General features: G+C 33.3%; 2 protein-coding genes across 7 annotated transcripts in view; both read left to right on the top strand.

The window, feature by feature from the left end:
- Window positions 1-338: 338 nt before the first annotated feature.
- Window positions 339-4077, top strand: LOC126916165 (uncharacterized). Its single transcript, XM_050721662.1, has 2 exons — window positions 339-1407; window positions 3294-4077. Exons 1-2 carry the CDS (start codon window positions 967-969, stop codon window positions 3306-3308), a joined length of 456 nt encoding a protein of 151 aa, XP_050577619.1. The 5' UTR covers window positions 339-966; the 3' UTR covers window positions 3309-4077.
- Window positions 4078-9932: 5855 nt separating this feature from the next.
- The window catches only part of LOC126916144 (triokinase/FMN cyclase-like), a 111604-nt gene continuing 98651 nt past the window's right edge, over window positions 9933-22885 (top strand). For 3 of the 6 annotated variants that reach the window (XM_050721611.1, XM_050721616.1, XM_050721615.1), the window contains exons 1-5: window positions 10327-10385; window positions 10691-10880; window positions 11007-11076; window positions 21592-21702; window positions 22783-22871. In XM_050721611.1, the coding sequence (XP_050577568.1) occupies window positions 10342-10385; window positions 10691-10880; window positions 11007-11076; window positions 21592-21702; window positions 22783-22871 (504 nt within the window). In that variant the 5' untranslated portion in view covers window positions 10327-10341. Of the gene's footprint in view, window positions 9938-10326; window positions 10386-10526; window positions 10881-11006; window positions 11077-21591; window positions 21703-22782; window positions 22872-22885 lie in introns of those variants that run through there. The other 3 variants (XM_050721614.1, XM_050721613.1, XM_050721612.1) reach the window with 3 other exon arrangements.

Genomic DNA, 22885 nt, shown 5'->3' on the forward strand with positions numbered 1-22885 from the left:
ATTTATATACATGTAAACTCCCTAGAGTTCATGTAGGATAGGGATTCTTTTTGTTTTACGGGTAGCACGACAGGCTGTGTTTCACGGACAGAGCGATCTTCCATTGTTTTACGGGCGACCATTTCAAGAAGCACGTTTTTCCCAAACGGACGGACAGAGAGTTACATTAGAGACAGACAAGGTTACAGAATAGTTATTTAAGATTTTAAAGACTGAAGATTTAAGATTTAAAGACTGAAGAAGAAAGATCGGTAGCTCAGGACGTTGAAAATCGATTCTCGATTTTCAGGTAAACATTGTACCAAATACTTGTTATTTCTCGTTTAGATAATTATCGTTATTTATTGTTATAGACGCATATTAATTGTTGTTTATTTTTGTATTTTTAATTACTTCATAATAAAAAAAACTTGATTTTCAGATTTCAGAATCGATCCCTGAATTATCCAATTATTGAACCTTATAAATCGATTTTCGCCACGCCATGCCGCTGAAAGTTAACCTACGCGTTGTCATGAACGAGAACGCGAAAGGGGAGAAGATAGAGAGTATAGAATCTATCAGAAGACCAGAAGACGAAATATGCTATATTTCCCCCCCGAAATATCAAGAAAAAAAGTACCATCAACAATTATTCAGTTTACCAACAGTGAAGAAGACCGCAAACAGTCTAACCAAGGTAGGCCAATATAGAAATATTAAACTCACAATAGATGACGAGACAGCAGCATTGTATATCGATACGGATTCAGTCTTCGTATTCCGAGACATTGTCTTAGAGGAAGCAGAAATAACCCCCATAAGAAAAACAAAGACGGAAATCGAGAAACCCAATCTGGACATGGAAAAACTTCTAGAGACTCTCCAAAAACGAGGTAAGAGGGAAATAGAGGAAATAAACTTCAATATAGAACAATTTGAAGGAACTCAGAAAGCCGCAGACTGGATATCAGAGTATGAAGAGGAATGCAAAAAATACAAAATAAACGTGATGAGGAAAAAGTCAAAGGTTTAAGAAAGTATCTAGGAAAAACAGCAGAAAGATGGTACCAAACAAATCTACTGAAAGCTGAAGGACACAACTGGGAAGATTGGAAAGAAGAATTTCTCAAAACTTTTAATAAAGGTTGGCCGGCAATACGATATGCTTACAATTTTAGATATCTTTCAGGTTCGTTCATAGAATATGCAGTAGAGAAAGAACGACTAATATTGGAAGTAAAAAGAAAAATGCCTGAAGATGTGAGGATACACCTGATTGTCATTGGATTACCTATCGAAATCCAAGATAAAATCGAAAGAGAAAATATACAGTCAACAAATGACCTAATGGGAATTTTGGGACAATATGAAGATTGGAGAAAAAGGAAAGAAACACAAGAAAGAAAGATAGACCTGGTTAAAAAGGTAAATCCACCATTAAAAAAAAACCGTGCACAATATGTGAAGCACTGAATTTCCCGGGCCGATTCCACCCAGTGGAATTATGTAGAAATAGAGACAGAAACCCTCAGAAGAAACGCAAACAAATAAATTCACTGGATATATTCACATCAGAAAATGACAAAGCAGGAACACCGGATGAGAATGAAGAAAAAAACTAAAATGCCCGGAGAAATACGAACCATTGATAAAACTGCGAGTTAAAGTCAATGATCAAAAAGAGATTAAAGGTGTCTACGACACTGGAGCTAATGCAAGCTTTATTAATCAAAAGATCATTGATCAAATAAAAGCAAACATAAAAGAAGACAAGAGCATGTTCAAAACTATCAATGGAAAGGACTTCACGAGCAGCCGGGCGAGACTAAAAATGAGAATAAACAAGATAGAAAAAGAGATAGATGTTTATATAGTACGCAATGATAACTTCACATATGATCTCATCTTAGGGCTGGACGCCATAAGAGAATTCAAACTAAGACAAGACGAGAATTTGAGAGTCAGTCAAAAAGTAGATGACAAAGAGGAAATAATATTTAATAGAAAAGAAGAAAGAAGAAATAACCAGAGAAGAAAGGTAAACGTTACCGAATACAAGGAGACGGGTAATCCTATGGACAACCTAGGACACTTAAATAACCTACAAAAAAAAGAGGTAAGCCAACTTATAGAGAAATATAAAGATGTATTTGCTAAACACAAATTCGATGTGGGAACTAGGAAATCACAAGAAACTTCCATTAAGCTAACTGAAAATAAATACATATCAAAGAAACCATACAGATGTAGCATTCCAGATCAGAAAGAAATAGAATTCCAGATTACGAAACTACTAGAACACGATCTCATAGAGGAATCAAGTTCACCATTTATAGCACTGGTGACACTAGCTTTTAAAAAAGAGTCGAATCGTAGAGATAGACTATGTATTGATTTCAGAGAGATAAACAAAATTGTAGTTCCGGAACCACAACCGTTCCCAAGAATTGAAGATATCATAGTCAAAGCGGGAAATTGCCATTTTTTCTCAACGTTTGACATTAATTCGGCGTTTTGGTCAATTCCAATAAAAAAGGAGGGCCGAGAGAAGACAGCCTTCATAACACAAAATGGACACTGGCAATTGAAATGTTTACCGTTCGGACTGAAAATTTCTCCTGCAATTTCCCAACGGGCGCTGGCAAATACCCTTAGAAGGAACGGATTAGCAGAATTTTGCATGAATTACATTGACAATATCCTAGTCTTTTCCAAAACGTTTGATCAACATATCAAACACGTAGAGCAATTGATGAAAGTCATAAGAAAAGAAGGATTCAGATTAAAACTGGTCAAATGCAAGCTCGCAGAGAACTCAGTAAAATATCTAGGCCACATTATCGAGAAAGACGGCGTGAGACCAGGAAAAGATAACCTCAAAGCGATACGCGAATTTGAACGCCCAAGAAACAAGAAGAATGTGAGACAACTACTCGGAAAAATAAATTTTTATTATAAATTCATAGAAGATGCATGCGAACTCCTGGAACCGCTACACAATTTACTAAGAAAAAACAGAATTTATTTGGAATGAAGAATGTGAAAATACCTCTGTTCAAGCCCGATCCTTTCAATATATGACCATAACAAAGAAGTATTCATTTATACAGATGCAAGTGGAGACGGCTTAGGGGCAGTTTTCAAGCAACCTCAAGATAACGGGATGTTACACCCGGTCGCGTACTTTTCGAGAAAATTGAAACCAACAGAGACAAAGAAGAAAGCAATTCACCTTGAATGTCTTGCTATTAAAGAGGCGATTCAGTACTGACAGCATTGGTTAATCGGTAGATATTTCACTGTCCTTTCAGACCATAAACCGTTGAAATCAATGAGAATCAAGGCAAGAACCGATGAAACTTTAGGAGACCTGATGCACTACTCGTCGCAGTACGACTTCAAGATCATCTACTCTCCAGGAAAACACAACATAGAGGCAGACGCACTATCCAGGAACCCCGTCTTAGAAAGTTTTGAGAACGAATAAGAGGTTTTAAAAGTAGTGAATATTATAAAAAAACAAGACATAATTTGAGATCAAAAAGAAAACAGAGAAAATATTAAAAATACGAAAGACCTTATAAAAAAATCAGAGATTTTTTTTTCAAATATTAAAGGACGTCAACGTATATTCGTCTCACAAGAGTTTGGTGAATATATCATAAAGACGGTGCATGATTTCTTTGGTCATGTTGGAAGGAATCACATATTGAAAAAAATCCGACCCTTCTATTATTTTAAAAATATGGACCGAATTGTCGACAAATTCTGCAAACAATGCGAAATTTGCATCAAGAATAAAAGCAGAACGAGAAGACCGATCGGGCTTATGTCGAGACTAGGACCAGCGAGGAAACCGTTTGAAATAATGTCATTCGATACGGTCGGAGGTTTTTCCAATAACAACTCACCAAAGAAATATATGCACATACTCATAGATCATATTTCAAGGGCTGTTTTTATGTCCACATCAAAAACACAACGCGCAGAAGATATCATAAAACTTATAGACTCGACAGGAGAAACTGATTCCATAAAAATTATCCTTGCAGACCGATACCCAGTAATGACATCCAAAGAAATTCAAGAGTACGCGAGAAAGAAGAATATTAAATTAATTTTCACCTCGACAGACTGTCCATCTTCTAATGGACTAAACGAGAGGGTAAATCAAACATTAGTAAACAGGATCAGATGCAAGATCAATTCGGAAAAAAAAGAGAAACTGGACAAAAATCGCAGAAGAAAGTGTAGAAGAGTACAATAACACCAGACACAGTGTAACGGGATTAGCCCCAAATCATTTGCTGTATGGAAAAATGATTGAAATCGTCCCTAAAGGAATAATGGAGAATAAGATACACCTAAAAAGAGACAGAGAAGAAGCATTCAAAAATTCAACAAGAAATTTCGAAATCAACAAACAAAAATACGATAAAAAAAGAAGAGAACACAAATTTAAAATTGGTGATATGGTCTTCACCCACAACGGAAACAAAATGAATAGAAATAAGCTGGAAGAAATTAGGAAAGGACCTTTCAAAATTCTAAGAAAGATTTCAAATTCCATATATGAAGTGGATAACGGTAATCGGGGATCTGAAGGGAATTTCTTCCACTCGAGTAAGCTGATCCCTTATAGAGAAGACAATTAACAATGTAATTGTCAACACGCGGAGGGGAGGTGTAAACTCCCTAGAGTTCATGTAGGATAGGGATTCTTTTTGTTCTACGGGTAGCACGACAGGCTGTGTTTTACGGACAGAGCGATCTTCCTTTGTTTTACGGATGACCATTTGAAGAAGCACGTTTTTCCCAAACAGACGGACAGAGAGATACATTACAGACAGACAAGGTTACAGAATAGTTATTTAAGATTTTAAAGACTGAAGAAGAAAGATGGGTAGCTCAGGACGTTGAAAATCGATTCTCGATTTTCAGGTAAACATTGTACCAAAGACTTGTTATTTCCCGTTTAGATAATTATCGTTATTTATTGTTATAGACGCATATTAATTGTTGTTTATTTTTGTATTTTTAATTACTTCATAATAAAAAAACTTGATTTTCAGACTTCAGAATCGATCCCTGAATTATCCAATTATTGAACCTTATATACATATGCAACAGTTAAGATTACTCATTCACATACTAAATAGCATATTAAATACATTGCGACCTAATCAAAGTTAACACATTATTAATAAACTCTATGCAATTACAGTCTTTTCCTTATTCAGTTTTGGTTTAAATTTATCACAAATGCAATGTACTTGGTTTTTATGGTTGCTAACCTACAAAATAATAGATAGGTAGATTTAAGAAATCTAAAGAGTTTAAAAAATGGCCCATTAAATAAGAGTCTTTAAATTAAACCTTTATGTATATTCTGATAAAATTTCAGACAATTACAACGACAATTTTTAAGCTTTTCACATTTTGCAGTTTCTGTCGTATTATATGTTATGCTATTGATAGTATCTCTTGTGTATTAATCAATATTGATTGATTCTAGGGGAAATAACTTATTTTTGTCGAAAAGAACTTATCTTAATCTAAATGTAGATGTATTATATCTACCTTAATAAAATTTAAATCTATCTAAATCTACTCGTAAAACTGTGTGGTATTCTGTTGGCAAACGATAGTTGAGAACTCTGGAATAATGTGTTAAAACTTCTGAACACCCGTAATGTTTTACGCAAAAGTAAAACGCGAAAGTAAAAGTTCTAGATATACTTTAGTTTGTAAATAATTGAAGCTATTAAAAGTCGTAATAGCAGTGATAGATCCATGTTCATTGTTCATCTTCAATAACTGTCAATACAAATATATATATTGCCTCCTATTGCAATATTCCTTCGATGCGTTCAAAAACTGCTAGCTATCTTAATCTCGATGACTGAATCATTTTTAGTCTTGCTATGCCCATCGAATTTTTAGTAAACTCGAATAAATCAAATGCAGCAATTACTCTACACGAGTAAATTACATGCATCGTACGCAATGGGGTGCACTGAGTAGTAAATACATGGAAACACAGCAACTTCGTTATTGTTTTGTACTAAGCGGGGAACGATTGAGTTATGCTATGCATTATCTATATAAATGCCAATAATATTAATCACGGGCGAATTATAGTTATTTAATGTATATTCGAAGCATTTATATAAATGTTCGGATGTGCCATCTTTCACCCGAAAATACTCTAATAAAAACTTTTTAGTTTTCCTTTATCTATGTATTGTGCTAAAATATATAGATTTTTCATTTCTGAGATGTCTGTAATCTCGTTGACAAGTACCAAAAATATTTTATGTTGCAACAAGTACAATGTTTCTGTCGTAATCGTCTTCTTAGCAATATTTTTTATTAATGCTGAAATTTCCGCTTTTTCAGTGTTATTTTCATTTACAATATTTGAATCCCGCATTACATGTTGCGTCATTTTAACAAAATGTTCAAGAGAATAAAAACTTCGATTATGTTCTACAACATATTAGTATCTATGGTCTAGAACATATCTTAGTTTTGTTCATTTTACATCTTTTTCAAGACTGGTGGAGGAAATTGATTCAGTTTTGTTTTCTGATCCCTTCTGACTTTTATTTATAATATGGATTGTAGTTTGAGTATGCCTCTTCAACTCATTTGTTCTGGCTCTCAATATTTCCTTACAAGCAAGACACAGTATTTTAAAAGGATTTCTTTCATATCTCACAATCCATAATGCGAAAGTGGGATTACACAACCAAGATCCAGAGAATTGCTTTCGTCCCTCCTACTATTCGCTGTTACCATTCGCTGTGTATAAAATGTAAATCAGTAAAGAACTAAGTATCGAAAGAAGAAGTTAAATATGCTTAGGTTATGACTAGATTGCGGAATTTTATGAAAAATTTACACAGAATGCAAGTATATTATATCATTATAAGCAAAAATGTGTAAATAAATTCAAAATTTAATATTCGTTTTCATTATAATATGTAGTAAATAAAACCTATTTAGCCTCTATTTTTGTGATTATATTAATAAAAATATGAATTTGCATAAAAATTCGTAGTCTAATTATATAAATATTTATTCAAAAAGATATTCTTTTTTAAATTTAAGCTGATGCACGAGTATTTAAAAATGTCTTATTTGATGCTGATTGGTTATTCATGTTACAACCATTGATAACAAAAAAAAGTATTTTTACTGATTTGTAATCTATAGAAATCGATATTATAGGAAATTAGAAATTAATAGAAACAAGTTCCACTACGGTATGCAAAATACGAAATTGTTTTACATCTAAGCGAAAATGATTATCACTGGGTTTTTTACCCAAGCATTTGAATGACAAAATTTTATTACACCTGCATATTTAAACATAGGTTTGCCAGATAGTGTGCAAGCTTGGAGCATAAACTGAGATAAGCTCGAAGACTTTTATTGCAAATTAAATTAATCCCTCGTTCCATAAGTTGATTGATCGTATGAAAATTAACAACCGTATCAATTGATTGTATAAAATTTGGTATCCTATTTTTGTATGAGCTTCTTTTTTTTTATTATTTAATTTGTGCTTTACAGTTTGTCCAGCCGGACATTTGGTAAATTTTTCCAACACTTTATTATTATATAACACGTGGTTGCCTCGATGCCTTTTACTTCAGAATATACATCCTTTATTTTTACTACAAAGGTTCTGTTGTTTAGGTATGATTTGAGTAAGTGATGGATTTGTTCCAGCAAATGTTTTTTGATTGTTTGTAAGAGGCTTTCATGCTTCACTTTGTCAAAACCTTTAAGTGTTGACGTTCTTTCTTTCCACAGTGGAGGATGACGAAAGTCAGGCGGTAGGTTAGGTGTTCGAATTTCACATTTTCATACATCTGACAAGAACTACATTTTCATAAAGTTTCAACCTCGCATTCTCAATTTCAATAGTTGGTAATTGAAAATAGTGCGATTTTGGACAGTTTTTATTATTTATAAGTCGACGAATTTACCAATCTTAACATGTGACATCTTATTTGATAGATATTTTTAACATCTACAATTTTTATTCGTCTAAAGTAAGTCAACTAAAGTGAGTTTTCATGATTAAGTAATATTTGGTAATTTGAGAAGTTTGGGGTTAGGTTTCGATATTTGTTTACAGCGTTTACTTTGCAGTAAATAGCCAGTAGCTAGTGAGTCTGGCTCACTTGATGCCTTATGAACTGATTAATTTATAACATTTTACAACAATAAATGAACTCATATACAATGTCGTTGAATTTGTCTTAACAAAAATCGTCGTACATACTAAAAAAAAAAAGATATATAGATATATAGATATGTAGATAAAAAGATATATAGTTCCATGCGACAATGAAAAAATATTCATGCCAGTACAATTGACAATTGACAATTGACATAAGTGCTGAGGGTTAACGTTAAATTTAAGTGGTGTTCGGAAAAATATAAAAATTATTGTATCACTTCACTGATCGTTTGAAAAAGGATTTTCTATTTTCTCTTCAACAAATATATAGTAAAACATTAATTTCTCTTTCCTAGGCAACTTACAATTAGCTTCACTATTCCGCAATTTTGTCATTAGGATATACGCAAAGACTTAAAAATACCAACGGTCAAAGAAGAAATCAGCAGGTACCCAGAAAAAAGGAAAGAACGGTAGCACATCCAAACTAGCTGGCTGCTGAAGCGAGCAAAACTCTCATAAAAAGAGGACTAAAGAGAAAACACCGCACTGATCTCACTAAAGAAATAAAATAGACAAACTCGAAGATGGTATCCCGCCGGGAGTGGCCATCCACATGTTATTTAGCAATTAAGCTAGAAAAATTTACTGAATGTTCAGCTAGGCAAATTGTAAAATACAAATTAAATAATAATAATAAAAAAATTTTGTCATTTTCCTACTTGTCTATCTCGGATAGAGAAGTAGGTATGAACTATTCCGTAGAACCGTGCAATTAACTCCTTAACCTCCATCGTGTGAGAGACGTGGTTCGTCGATGTTATTGATTTATTCTTTACGTTAAGATAATAAATCTTTCTTATTCAATGACCAATTGGTAGTAATTATTTATCAAACACCTTGCAAAATAAAATTAGTTGTATCTTACACATGCATTTACATATCAAAAGACATGTGCGATTTGCACAGCTCCAAACGCTCAGCCAAATCGTGAAATGGCTCGACGTGTGACCGAGCTTGTTGCTGTTTATAGTTAGTGCTATTGGAACTTAAACTGCAAAGCAAGGGGTTAAACAGTTTCTTGTAGCGTGGAACTCAGTAGGTTCTTATCTATGGTAGTGTATGACTAAGCAGGAAAGATCCCTAACTTTAAGCTTAAATACATAGGTTCTTGTATATGCTAAATTATAACCAAACAGGGCAGATTCCTAATTTTATAGGTTCTTGTATACGCTAATTTTAGCTGAATTGAGCACTTGGCCGCATGGTGCAGCACCTGTACTGTGAAACAACCAGAACTACGAGCGTGAGCACTCTCATTTCCTCTCTGATAGTACTTACTTATCACAGCTCCTCGATACTGCATACTACTTTTAATTAAAGTTATAAACGATTTAAGGAAAAAGGATTTCTTGGCACTTTTTACTAATTTGTAACTTACAAATTGGACTTATCGTAGTGTAATAGGTCTCATTTTACGGATAATTCTATGATCTACACAATTTTCCATTGAAACCCTTTTGTTGGATGACAAATGCTTTTTAACATATAAAGCGAAATATAAGTAAAGTCATATATTTTTCGTTTAATCGATATTTTATTTATGAAATAACGGAGGAAAATTGTTTCAAAATCGTTTATTTTGTTTTAAATATCGTTCCGAATCATATCATCTAAAAATATTTCTATTGTCAATTTGTTTATGGATTCACTTTTGTTAGGCTTAATTTGACTGGATTATTTTCGTGACGAACGATTTCAGTTGCCTGTGGTATTTGAACAAAGGTATCGTGGCGAGCGACTTTAGTCGTCCGTGGTAGCGAGAGTGTTTTAAGCAGTTCATTAATGACAATACAATTAAAAGAGATTCAGACTTAATACTTTAACCTTGTCCTTAGAATTTTTCTTACAACTTTTCCATTTTCATTATCTTAACGAAATTTTCGTAATTTCCCCAATTATCATGTGCTCTTAATGTTTATCCAAATGCAATATAGTAGCTCTTACAAAACTAAGATTATCAGAAGTTAATATATAATCGGAGTTAAAGATATTAATCAATTTTAATACGTTTCATAAATATTATTATACGTTAATAAATATATAAACGTAAACGAAAATTACGTAAGCCATTGCAAGCTAGTATGTGTGACGTTCGCGTATCAATGAGATTCATTAAGAAATGGTGTAGTTTCACTATACACAAAGTGTAAAGAAATACTCGATGTTATCTAATTGTATTTCGCTTAACTGGCTAACATTCATGACGAATACATGTGTATTATCTTGAATACACACGAGCGATATTTTATCGCGCGATCCCGCTGCGACCATATGTTTTTCTTTGTTTTCCTGTTAAATACGACAAAGTTAGATATATGATCGCAGTGGGATCGCACGGTAAAGTGTAGCTCGTGTATATGCAGGGTTATAGGTGTCTTTATTGCGATTCAACGTGTGCGATAACTCTTGACCTCTGAGTGAAGATTAATCTTGAATGTTCTTCGTTCACAGTACGCAGAAGAACGATTTAGTGAACAGCTACGTTTACTTCAGTGTGTATCCTACGAAAATTTTATTCAGAACTATGAAGAGTTTAGTTAACGAAGTTAATAATGCCGTCACGGAATCTCTTTTTGGATTATCGTTTGCATTTCCGCAATTGGAGTATCAAGAATCTCATAAAGTCGTTTTGATGCCAAACGTACGTACATAACCTTGAATATTCTGTATGAAACAAATTAATACGAATAACACCTAATGTTGTCATAACTTTACTGTATGTTGGCGTTTCCATGAACAATTTTACTAATAATTTTCTGCATTTTAGCTTCAAGAACGGAAACATAAGGTATCCCTGATATGCGGCGGTGGAAGTGGACACGAACCTTTCGCGGCTGGTATGCGCTTATTTTATTTTTTAAAAAATCGGAACACCATATGCATGTTATTATGTATTATGAATACAATTTTATTTTGAGTCATATCATACTTCTTAAATGCTAGCAAGTATAAAAATAAATATCCTACTTGGATTTATTAATTTTATTTAGATTCATTGATCCAATAACATAATGAATTTTATGTAAGATATATATAAATAAAACTGTAATTCATTCAAGGGAGGAAACAGTAAACATAATTTATTTGCAGTTCGGTATAAAAGTATATAAATTTTCGAAGCGTTTAGGGACTATTAATTATGTAATATAAAAAAAAAAGTTTTTTAAGAATTTGGGAATTCCTTAATTTTCTAAGAAACATTCCTACATTATGTAGTTATAAGATTAACGAAACTTAAATACTTAAGGACTAATCGGATACATATTCTTAATATATGAAACATGTTAATTAAATGTTATCTTAAATACAGGGTAGGACATATAAATCGGAAACAATTATAAATACCTAAATATCTCCGTTATTAGTGGTTATGTGAAAAAGCTTCACAGGATAAAGTTATACTATTTGGAGGAGTACATGCAATGATAGATAATGTTTTCTTTGAAAGTCATTTTTTTATGAGATTTCAGAGTCATTACCATTTTCTTTTATAGGACCATACACTTTTTAATACATTAGTCGATCTACCTCTGTATTACTTATAAAAAAGTATTAACATATTTATGTCGAGGATCTATTAGTTTAATAAATATTTTAATTTTAATTTGTCAAATTTTAAGAAAGAAAGAATAAGAAAGAAAGAGACACTTCTATATTAAATTTGATAAATTAAAGTTAAAATATTTGCTAAATTAATAGTTTGTTGACATACATATGTTAATGCTTTTTTATAGATAATGCCGAAGTGGATTTAATAATATATTAAAGGATATGGTCCTGTCAAAAAAAATGGTGATGTCCTTTGAAATCTCATTATAAAAGTAACTTTCGGAAAGAAACATTATGTACCAATTGCATGTGCCTTTAAAAATAGTATAATTTAATTCTGTGAAGTTTTTTCATACGGCCATTAATAACAGATATATTTTGGTGTTCCGATTTATATGTCCTATCCTGTATATTTAATTTCAAATTTGCTGACACGATTTTTATATTCCTGTTTCATTTTTATTTCTGCTATAATTTTTTACTAAAATTAAAAAGCTTAACTGTTTGTTGTACCAAATATATAAAAAGTACAGAATACCAATTATAAACTGTATATGCTAAAAAACAACATATTTATATGTTTATAAATAGATAGTATTTACATAGTAATTAAACAATGGAACCAATTCTGTTTTTAGATAGATTTATTTTCACAGGATTTTTTCATTTTATAACTTTAATGTAACGTTAAAAAGAATCAAATTTTCTTTCCATATGATTTAATGTAACCTAGTACCATTAAAATGACGCCTGCTTAAACATTTCTATTTGAATTCAATCCTTTTCACTTTATGCTTTCCTTGATATATCTTGATTAAATTTGTACCCTGATTTTAATTTATGCTTTTTGCGGTATTTAATTAGCGATTGTCGGCTGTTCTTTAATGTTATTCTCTATTTTGTAGAAAAATGACACCCAATCTATTCGGAATAAACTGGCATTAAATGTAATTATAAATATAATTATTATTAAACTACTTGTTGCTTACGGGCCTTTTATTGTGTAAAGTTAATTATTATTGATTATAGTATGTTGAGTTTTGAAACAGACGCTACAATTATCGCTTCAATTTTTAATTATTTCCACTTTTTCAAACAGTTCATAATCAGTAATATCATTAAATTGTTTCCTTTTTGTTAAAAACTTCCTTAAAAATTGTTATAAATTATAATAAGGGTTTTTACTAATGTCTAAATGAAATATTAATGTAATTCAAATAATTACATTGTTGTTGAAAATAATATATATATATATATATATATATATATTATACTCTCGCAAGTGGCGCGCGTACATATCAGAGAACGGTCTTGTAGGTATATGGCCGTACACCGTAAACAGGCTTGTGATATCACAAAGACGACAATAAAGTTAAGATAAATATATATATGTGGCGAGAACATAAACTAATTGTTTTATTGATTTAAATTTTTCTTTTCAGTAACTTTTTAAATCAAAACAGAAAAATGCAACAACCGAATTCATCGATTGTCAAATGGATGTCACAAATATAAAAAAAATTATTTCAAGAAAAGTTGAAGGTTATGCAATTCGTGTGGAAGGAGTACATTTTATATTCCGGCTGTATAATATATCCGTCTATAAAGTAACAGTTGTAGGAGCAATTTTTGAATCTAGAAAGTATCTCTGCTCAACTCTTACGAGCTCTTTACGTCGGCAATTGATAATTTAGTACAATTGAAGAATTAAGAAGATGCATTAAATCTTTAGTTCATAATCACGGTGACGCTGTCGAGGAAAATTATGATGGGTGTGTCTAAGAGCACGAGATCATTGGATTCGCAGAGAAAAGTCTTTGAAGGATGAGGGAAATTGACGTTACTGTTAATTGGTCAATTTCCATGTTGGTGGTTAGAGAAGGATGTTAGGCGTCCTTGGGGAAAGTTGCTAGTGGGAAGCGTCGTTCGTGGAAGGATAGATTTCTCTTATCTTCTCGTAGTTGGGACACAGGCTATTTGTCTATTTGAAAGATTTTGTATAACTTTTTTTTCTTAATTTATTTATTGAAATTCACAATTTGTTCAATTTGGACATTTGGTAGAATTTTTTAACAGTTATATTAACATGTTGGTGGCTACCCCCAGCGGGATACCATCCTCGTGTTTGCTAGGTTATCTCCTTTATGAGTTCTGCTGGGCTTCCTTTTTAGTCTTCTGTCCATGTTTATGGTTTTGTACGTTTCCGCAGCTAGCCGGTTTGGGTGTGTTGCTATTCTTGATTTGTATTTCTCTGAGTATCTGCTAATTTCTTCCTTGACCGTTGGGATTCCCAGGTCCCTCCATATGTCATCGTTTCTGACGTACCAAGGTTCGTTTACTATTGTTCTAAGGATTTTAGCTTGTATTACCTCTATTTTGTTTATATGGCTCATTGCTGCTGTCCCCCATAGTGGTATATATATTTTTAATTTATTTTCTATGCTTAATTTGGATTTTCGGCTTGTTAGCCAATGCATTTATCTCCTTGTTTTCTGTATTTTTTCTACTATTGATTTGATATGTAGTTTCCATGTGAGTTGTGTATCTAAGTGGAGTCCTAGGTATTTGACATGCTTTGTTTGTGTTCTATGCGTGCCGTTCAGTAGGATGTTTGGTGGTATCTTTTTTCGTAGCGTGAATGTAATGTGGTTGCATTTATTGGGGTTTGCTTTTATTTGCTTTTCTTGTAGCCAATTTTCTATTTTTGTGATATGTTCTTGTAGTATTTTGACTGCCGTTTCTGGGTTAGTATGCCTGACTAGTATAGCTGTATCGTCCGCGAATGTCAGTACTTTGCTATTGGTAGATGTTGGTATCTTCGCCGTGTATAATGTGTATAGTATTGGGCCTAGGACGCTTCCTTGTGGTATCCCTGCCTTGATGTCTTTAACTTCAGAATGTGTGTCCTTGATTTTTATTACGAAGGTTCTGCTGCTTAGGTAGGATTTTATTAATTGGTGTATTTGCTCCGGGAATTGTTTCCTAATTGTTTGTAGTAGACTTTCAAGACTTTAATTTTACAAGTAGACAAGTAGACAACTAACAAGTAGACATTAATTTTATCGAATGCTTTCTCTATGTCCATAAACAGGGCTGTGCAGTATTCCTTGTTTTCTAGTGCTATTATTATTTCGTTTATAAGCCTGTGCATTTGCTCTATCGTGGAGTGTTTGTTTCTGAAACCAAATTGGTGTTCCGGTATTAGTTTTTTTATCTCTATTATTGTTTTTATCCGGCAATATATTATTTTTTCCAGTATTTTGGAAAATACTGGAAGCAGTGATATTGGTCTGTAAGATGCAGTTTGGTGTGGGTCTTTGCCTGGTTTATGTAACATTTTGATCTGTGCTAATTTTCATGGTTTGGGGAAGTATTGAATTCTTAGAATTGCATTGAATATTATTATCATTAGTCTTATTGCTTTTGGCGGAAGGTTTTTCAAGATTTTGCCATTGATTAGGTCGATTCCTGGTGCTTTGTTGTTTTTTATTTTATCAATTATGTTTCTAATTTCTTGTGCTGTTGTTTTAGGTATGGTGTATTCCTTGTCGGTTGTGGTAATAATGGTTTGTGCATCCTCCTCCGTATGACTTTTGAGGTTGCTGTTGTTGATAATATGTGGTGTGAATGTGTTGCAGAAGTGGTTGGAGAATTCTGCAGCTTGTCCTTCGTTGCTTCTTGCCCATGTGTTATCTGCTTTTCTGATTGCTGGGACGAGTATTATTCGCTTCTTTATTTTTTTCGTGGCTTTCCATAGGGAGTAGTTGGACTTCTCGTGGATAGAGAGTGTCCCTATGAACTTTGCGAATTCGTTATTGTTGTGTTCTTTTATTTTGTTTTTTACTTCCTTTGCAAGTTTGTTTAGGTGTTTTTTGTTTTCTCGAGTTCTGTATTTTTGCCATTTTGCTTTTGCTTTTCTTTTTTCTCTGATTTTGTCGAGTATTTCTTGCGGGATTGTTATTGTTTGTCTGCTGGTTGATTCGGGTGTAGTGGTTGTCCTTGCTGCTTCTTGAATAGTTGCTGTCAATGTTGCTACTGCCTGTTCTATGTGTTCAGGAGTTTTCAACGGGATGTTGCAGTTTATTTTGCTTTCTATTATTTTTTTGAAAGTTTGCCATTTGGTGGTTTTATTGCATAGTGTTTCTGGTTTGCTATAGTGTATTGGTTTGTTTCTGTATTCAATTATTATGGGTGTATGATCGGAGCTGAGCTCGAGGTTGGGTGTTATTTTTAGTTTATTTGTGTTTAGTCCCCTTGTAACTGCAAAGTCCAGAAGATCTGGTTTTTTGTTCAGGTCAGTCGGCCAGTATGTCGGTGTTCCTGTGGATAATATATTGAGGTTATTGTTTCTAATGTATTTTTCCAGTGTTCTGCCTCGAGTGTAGTGTTTCTTGACCCCCATAGCGTGTGCTTTGAGTTGTAGTCTCCCGCTGCGATGTACTTGTCCCCTAGGTCCTGGAAGTATTCTTCCCACATTTGTGATGTTAGTTTGTATCGTGGAGGCACATATACTGCTGACAACTGGAAGTAGTTGCTGCTAGTTTGTACTGTAACGGTGGTTGTTTGTAAATATTCCTTATTAACTTGGCTGTGTAGATAATGTTTGATATCGTTTCTGACTATCACTGCTGTCCCTCCGTGAGCTTTCCCTGAGGGGTGTTTGGTATCATATATGGTGTAGTATGGTATTTTCATGTAGCTTTTTGTAGTGAAGTGTGTTTCTGAGACAAGTAGTATGTCTATATTGTTATTGTATATGAATGTTTTAATTTCAAGGGCCCGTTGTTGTAGGCCGTTTGAGTTCCAGGCTGCTATTTTTAGCGTGTCCATTTTTATTTTTTGCTTAGCACGTTTGTAAGTAGTTGTAGCATGACTGTGATTTGTTGGGTTTGCTGTCTGAGTACTGCGTTTTGTTCGCTTATCATTCTGGTTAGCATTTCGGTGTTCTTTATGGATTGTTTGAGCAGTTCTTTGATTTCTGCAGTGTCGTTGTTACTATTGTTGTGGTATTGGTTGTCTGTGTGTGTCGATTGGCTGGTTACTTGCGCGTAGCTTAGACCAGCAAAGGTGTTGGTGCTGATGTGTTTAGTGTTTATTGCGTGCTCTGTATTTGTGCTGTTTCGGGTTTTGTGCTGTCCTGTTGGACTTGTATGTTAGTGTTTGTCCTGTTTCGTAGGGGCGGGAACAGTTTGCGTTGTAATTGTTTCCTAGCTTCGCAACCTTTATAACTGGCTAGGTGTTTTCCGTTGCAGTTATAGCATCTAACCTCCTCTATTTTTCCCGTGGATGAGCAGTGTATCGTTAGATGATTTTTTGCGCATTTAACGCATGCCGGGGTTCTATTGCAATAGTTTTTTGTGCGGCCGTATTGCTGGCACCTTATGCATTGTGGGATATTTTTTTATGTCTAGGTGGCTCCACTTTTACTATTGTGTTTAGTAATTTTGTTATATCATATATGTTTTGTTATTGTTTCTAGGTTCTAGTTCGACTAGGAATAGCGGTAATGGTTGTTTGGTATCATACTTGTTTATGTTGTTTATTGACCTTACCTGGTGTCCGATTTTTGTTAGTTCTTCTCTTATTTTTTCGGTATTTGTTTTTGGGTGTAATCCCCTGATTACTGCTTTGTAGCTTTTGTCGGATTTGAGCTGGAAGGTGTGATACGCTGCATTTTTATCCTTTAGTGATCTTGTCACTTTTCTGAATGTGTCTGGGGTGTTGGTTTTCACTTTCACCTGGTCTATTTGTATCTGTTTGATAACATGGTTATCTTTCCCTGCAGTGTTGTTTAGTAGTTCAATGAGGGGGTCAATTATTTTCGCATCTATGTATATTGGTGGTGGTTTAGTAATGCGATTTGTCGGACTTTCCGTTGGGTCCGTTGCTGTCTCTTGCGGCAGTGCGCTGAATGAATTATGCAGTTTGATATCCTGAAGCCATTGTTTTTTTTTCAGTGTTTCGGTTTTCCTTCCGCTTGCGAACGGGGTTACCTTGCGTTTTTTGCTGGAAGTTGCCACCGTCCAGCTTTCTTCGTGGTGTGTTGGTTCATTGTTCTCGTCATCGGCTTGTGTTATTTCCATGTTATCGTCTTTTTTCTCTACATATATAGAGTCTGTAGCTCTATTTATAAAATATGTGTCTCCTGAGTTGGTTATTTTTATTGGTGGAATCTGCATGATTCCACGTTTTGTCAATGGGCGTTTACTTTGACGCTTTCTCTTCTCTCTTGCCGCACTTTCACTGGAGCACTGTTTCGCATGTCCGTTTAGGTCGCCTGCACAGGCGGAACTGACTTTGTATAACTGAAGCTTAATATTCGTAACGGGTCCTCGGCCAGCTAAACATATACTGTGAAGATGCGTTGACATCTGGCAATCATCTTACCCGAAGGACAAAGTCTGCGTGTGGCGAGCCACGGGACAGAAATCGTTGAAATGTTTACCGTCGTGCCCCGTCCCAAGTATTTCTTTTAAGGAGAGCTACAGAGTTACTTCATGCCTTTGTTAGACAAAACGTTCATCCCTTGACAGCGGCTACGTTCGGCGACTGGTTGTCGCCTCGAGTCCGAGCTCACTATCATAAATCTCAAATAAATACAGTCAGATCGAATGACAACAATTTCTTAATACGGCTATGGTGGAATCTAGATTACAGTACTAAGTCGTCTTTCCAAAGTTCCAGAGGGAAGGTTTCGATGTTCTTTCATCTCCGACATATATATTTTTGTTCATTTCTGATTATGCTTTAATTGTCAAATTGACTCATGTAAAAAATGCTTTTGTGTGATTAAGATATTAAGAATATGAAGTTATCGGATCGCATAGTACCATCGTCGTTATATGTTGCCGAAATTATAACACTCGTCTACGCTTACTATCCCGATCGGACCTTGTTTTAGTGGGCGCAGTATAGTAACCGAAATATTTTTTTGTTTTATTCACAAGTACTTTACATGGCTAATAATAAGTTTATTAACTTATTATAAATAAGTATAATCTATAAATAATAATATTATAAATCAGTAAATATTACTTATTAGAAATATCTAGCTAAATCTAGTGCTTATGTCTAACGGATAGTGTTTTCTTAGCCTGCGGATTTGGTCCGACTTATTAAGTAATTTAGTAATTAGGGGGTTTCAATGTTTGTTAACTCTTTTGATATATCTATTACTACATTTTGTTATTTCTTCTTTGACTGTGGGTATCTTGAGGTCGCAATGTATTGCTTCGTTGGTAACATACCAGGGTGCATCTATTAGGAATCTTAATGTTTTCGATTGCAAGAATTGAAGTATTTCAATGTTAGAATTACTTGCTGTTGGATTTCGTAGGTCCAGACAGGTTTTATTATGGTCTTATGGAATGTAATTTTGTTCTGTGTGCTTAGGTTGGAACTTCGATCAATGAGCCAGTAGAATTTTTTAAGTTTAGCCTTGAGTTGCTTCGATTTGTCTATGATGTGTTGTTTTCATGTTAATCTCCTATCCAGAGTCATGCCCAGGTATCTGACTGAATCCTTGTTAGGAATTGTTTATATTGTTAATGGTCACTGAGGGTAGGTTTGTTTTCGTAGCGTGAAGGTTACATGTGCGGATTTGTTTTCGTTAATTTTGCAGCCCCATTTGTGAAACCACTTTTCCATAGAATCGAGACATCGCTGGAGAGTAGATGATGCAATTATCGGCTTTGCGTGGAATGCTAATAGCGCTGTGTCGTCAGCAAATGTCGCTACAGTTATCTTTGTTAATATTGGTAAATCGGCAGTGTAGATGGAGAACAGCAGGGATCCGAGGACACTACCTTGGGGTATGCCAGCTTCCATTGGAAATGTTGTGGTTGTGAGTAACCGAAATATGGCTATATCGAAATAACCATATCATAGGCAATCTCCATGTTCTCTATGCTTTTTTTAGGGAATCTAAAATCTGTATCCTTTTAATTTGCTTTTCGTTTTATTCCGCACTATGATAAAGGCAATCGGAAAAAAGCAAATGGAAGATAGTAGGGACGAGCAATATTTGAAAATCGTCTAAAACCTCAATAACACATATATATTATAACTTGTACTTTTCATTAAATTTCCATGAACTTATTGATGCTTTATAGCTTATATTCAGTAAACAATAATATTTCATTAGTATGTATAAGTAAAGATCGTTTTAATGAAATCCTGTTTATATAAATTTGTATAAAAATGATCCCAGGAACTAAAACATTTTCATTATTTCGTAGCAGAAAATATAAGTTGATTAAGTTTTTAGCTGCTGCAAAATAAAATTTGTCTTGTGCAAAAATCTAATTGCTGTCGTCGAGTCGTTAAATATTCTAAAATATAATGTGAAATATATATTTACATATAAGGTGAGTAACCCAAGATGGAAGCTAAAATATTTTCGATACTGTCAATTATATCAAAAAATGTTTCAAACAAAAGTTGAATGATTCCGAGGAGGACAGTAATCGACGTAATTAGTACTTTTGTAGGTGAATGCGTAGAGAACATGATTGCTGTTTTTTTTTAAAGGAATCATATTCCTTTATAGATTAAACAACGCATAATTCCATTTAAGAAAACAAATTTGAGTTTCAAAGGTCTTCTACACGCCCAACTATAAAAATGCTATTCACATCGGTTAATGTCCATCTAATACAAGCTATTCAACTTTTGTTTGAAATATTTCTCGGCATAATTAACAGTATCTTTTTGCATTTTTTGTATACATTGGTTAACGCAACTCTTTATTCCACACAAGAAACTACTAAAGTTGGTTATGTCAAAAAAGTAATTGGTTCAGGAAATATTTTAATAAATTGTGCTTTTAAAACAAAGCAACAAAGATAATGAATGCCTTCCGAGCTAGCTTTTTGGCATGATTACAAACTTAATAGTTTCCTATGTGGAATAACGAGTTGTACCGATCAACGCATAAAGAAATGTGATTCTATTTAAAAGAAACATAGTGGATCTTCACATGTCTTTCAAGTATCTACCTGCAGAAAAAATGAAATCCCGATGTAGATAAGCGACTTTTGTCCGCGCGATATTATTGTCATCATATGTTTATCTTCCTTTTTCTTAACTGACAAAATGAAGAAAGACATATATGATTGCAGCGATATCGTACGGACAAAAATCACTCATCTGGATCGGATCTAATAATACCGAATCGTGGCTATCTAACTTTTGCTAGGAAGATTATTTTTATAGAAAACGTAATCTTGCAATATTTTGAAATCGTGAAGCTAGATGCTTCGTTCTATTTAAAAACGGAAAATAATTTTCTATTTCTTCATTAATATCCCGTTATTTACTTCCTATGTGATTGCTAAATATGAACATATTACAAATTATGTGAATGCAATAAATAATAGAACTTTAATATCGCTTAAGTTGCGACCTATGGTTCCTGTTGCAAAATTGATTCTCGCGATGAGTAAGATGCGACGCAAAAAATTTGTTCTTTCGATTTTGATTTTCAACCTTTAAAAATAATTCCGTATAGACTCTTTTAGTTAAATTTTCATCGAATCAAATGTGTAGAATTATGCTGTGATCATTTTTATCAACAATATCTTTAAACTCTGTACACTGTACATGTGTAGATATAGTATATCCGGTATAAATGCTAACCACTACTATTTTTCTAACTATTAAAAATATGAAGGCTTCTATTTTTCATTATATATATGTAGATGCAATATATATGTACATATGTACATATAATATAATTTTAAATGAATATATAATAGTATAAGTAAAATTAAACAATATAAAATTAGTTCCAAATATTTTTTTAGGTTATGTTGGAAATGGTATGTTAGCTGCAGCTGTAGCAGGCTCAATATACGCAGCACCACCATCAAAACATATCTCTTATGCCATCGACCGTGTTTCTCAATATAATAATAGTAAGTTGTAAGATTTATAATTTCGTTGGATTTTGACAGAACCAAAATGAATAGTTTTTTAAACGATTTTTACGAAACTTACCTTCACAATATATTATTAGATATAATAGACTATTTTTACTTGATTTCTGATATGATTGGTGGAAATGCTAGAATGAGATCGTAAAATAAAAAATGGTGCCAATTTAGTCTGTATTTGCAGTAGTGTAACGATGTATCATAGATGTGGAACGCCCAGGATACAAGTAAAGAATGAATTAATATAACTCTTCTACTTCCCAGAAAAATTTTTTTAGATATATTGTAGAGAAACTTCTGGTTTTTAAATCACATCGTACTCCTCTGACGTAACTCTTAAATTATGTGTACGATTTTTGAAACACGTGAACCTCTACTCATTGGAGTTTGGTGGATTTTACCATTCCACTATGTCCATTCCATTCCAGAGTCACCTCTGTTCTCTTACAATTTTTCTTTTTCCTTATTTCATATGTAATTACTAGAGAGGGGACACTGGAAATTTCGAAATACCTCGTATTGTGACGATACATATAAATTTATTTTTACCTAACTGATAATAATTCAATTGCATCTCTGCTTAGATTTTAATTGGTACCATTTCATCATTAAATCATTTGATTATCTGAAAAAAATTTGTCAAGATTATAGTTCTTGATGAATTAGATACCTCTAGCAAAAAGGAAAGGAAATAATAATTTCTGGTTTTGTTTCGAAAATTTTAATCTCAATTTCGGAAATTTCGAGACTTCACAAAATGTCCGATTTAGTTCCGCGAAGTTAAACAATAGATTTTGTACCATCTTTATTATCTATACAGTGTGTCCAGTAACAAATGATAAAAAATTTCATGCTGTTTTCGTAAGCTTTGAAATATAAAAAAGTATTTGATAGTTTAACTAAAAGTTTAGGCGTTAGGCCATTTCCTTGATTTCAATTCAAAAAATTTAGCATACATGATCAAAAGTGTATTATTAATATTGTTATCATAAATCTTAAATGGAGTTATATAATGTAACGCATTAAATTATAAAATGTTTTATGTGTATAATATGTTTCCAGCTGGTATTTTGATGGTCGTTCCAAATTATACTGGAGATTGCCTTAATTTTGGAATAGCAATTGAAAAAGCGAGACAAAAGGGTCTGAAGGTAAGAAAACGAAT

Source organism: Bombus affinis, chromosome 5 (genome assembly GCF_024516045.1).
Source record: "Bombus affinis isolate iyBomAffi1 chromosome 5, iyBomAffi1.2, whole genome shotgun sequence".
Taxonomy (NCBI): domain Eukaryota; kingdom Metazoa; phylum Arthropoda; class Insecta; order Hymenoptera; family Apidae; genus Bombus; species Bombus affinis.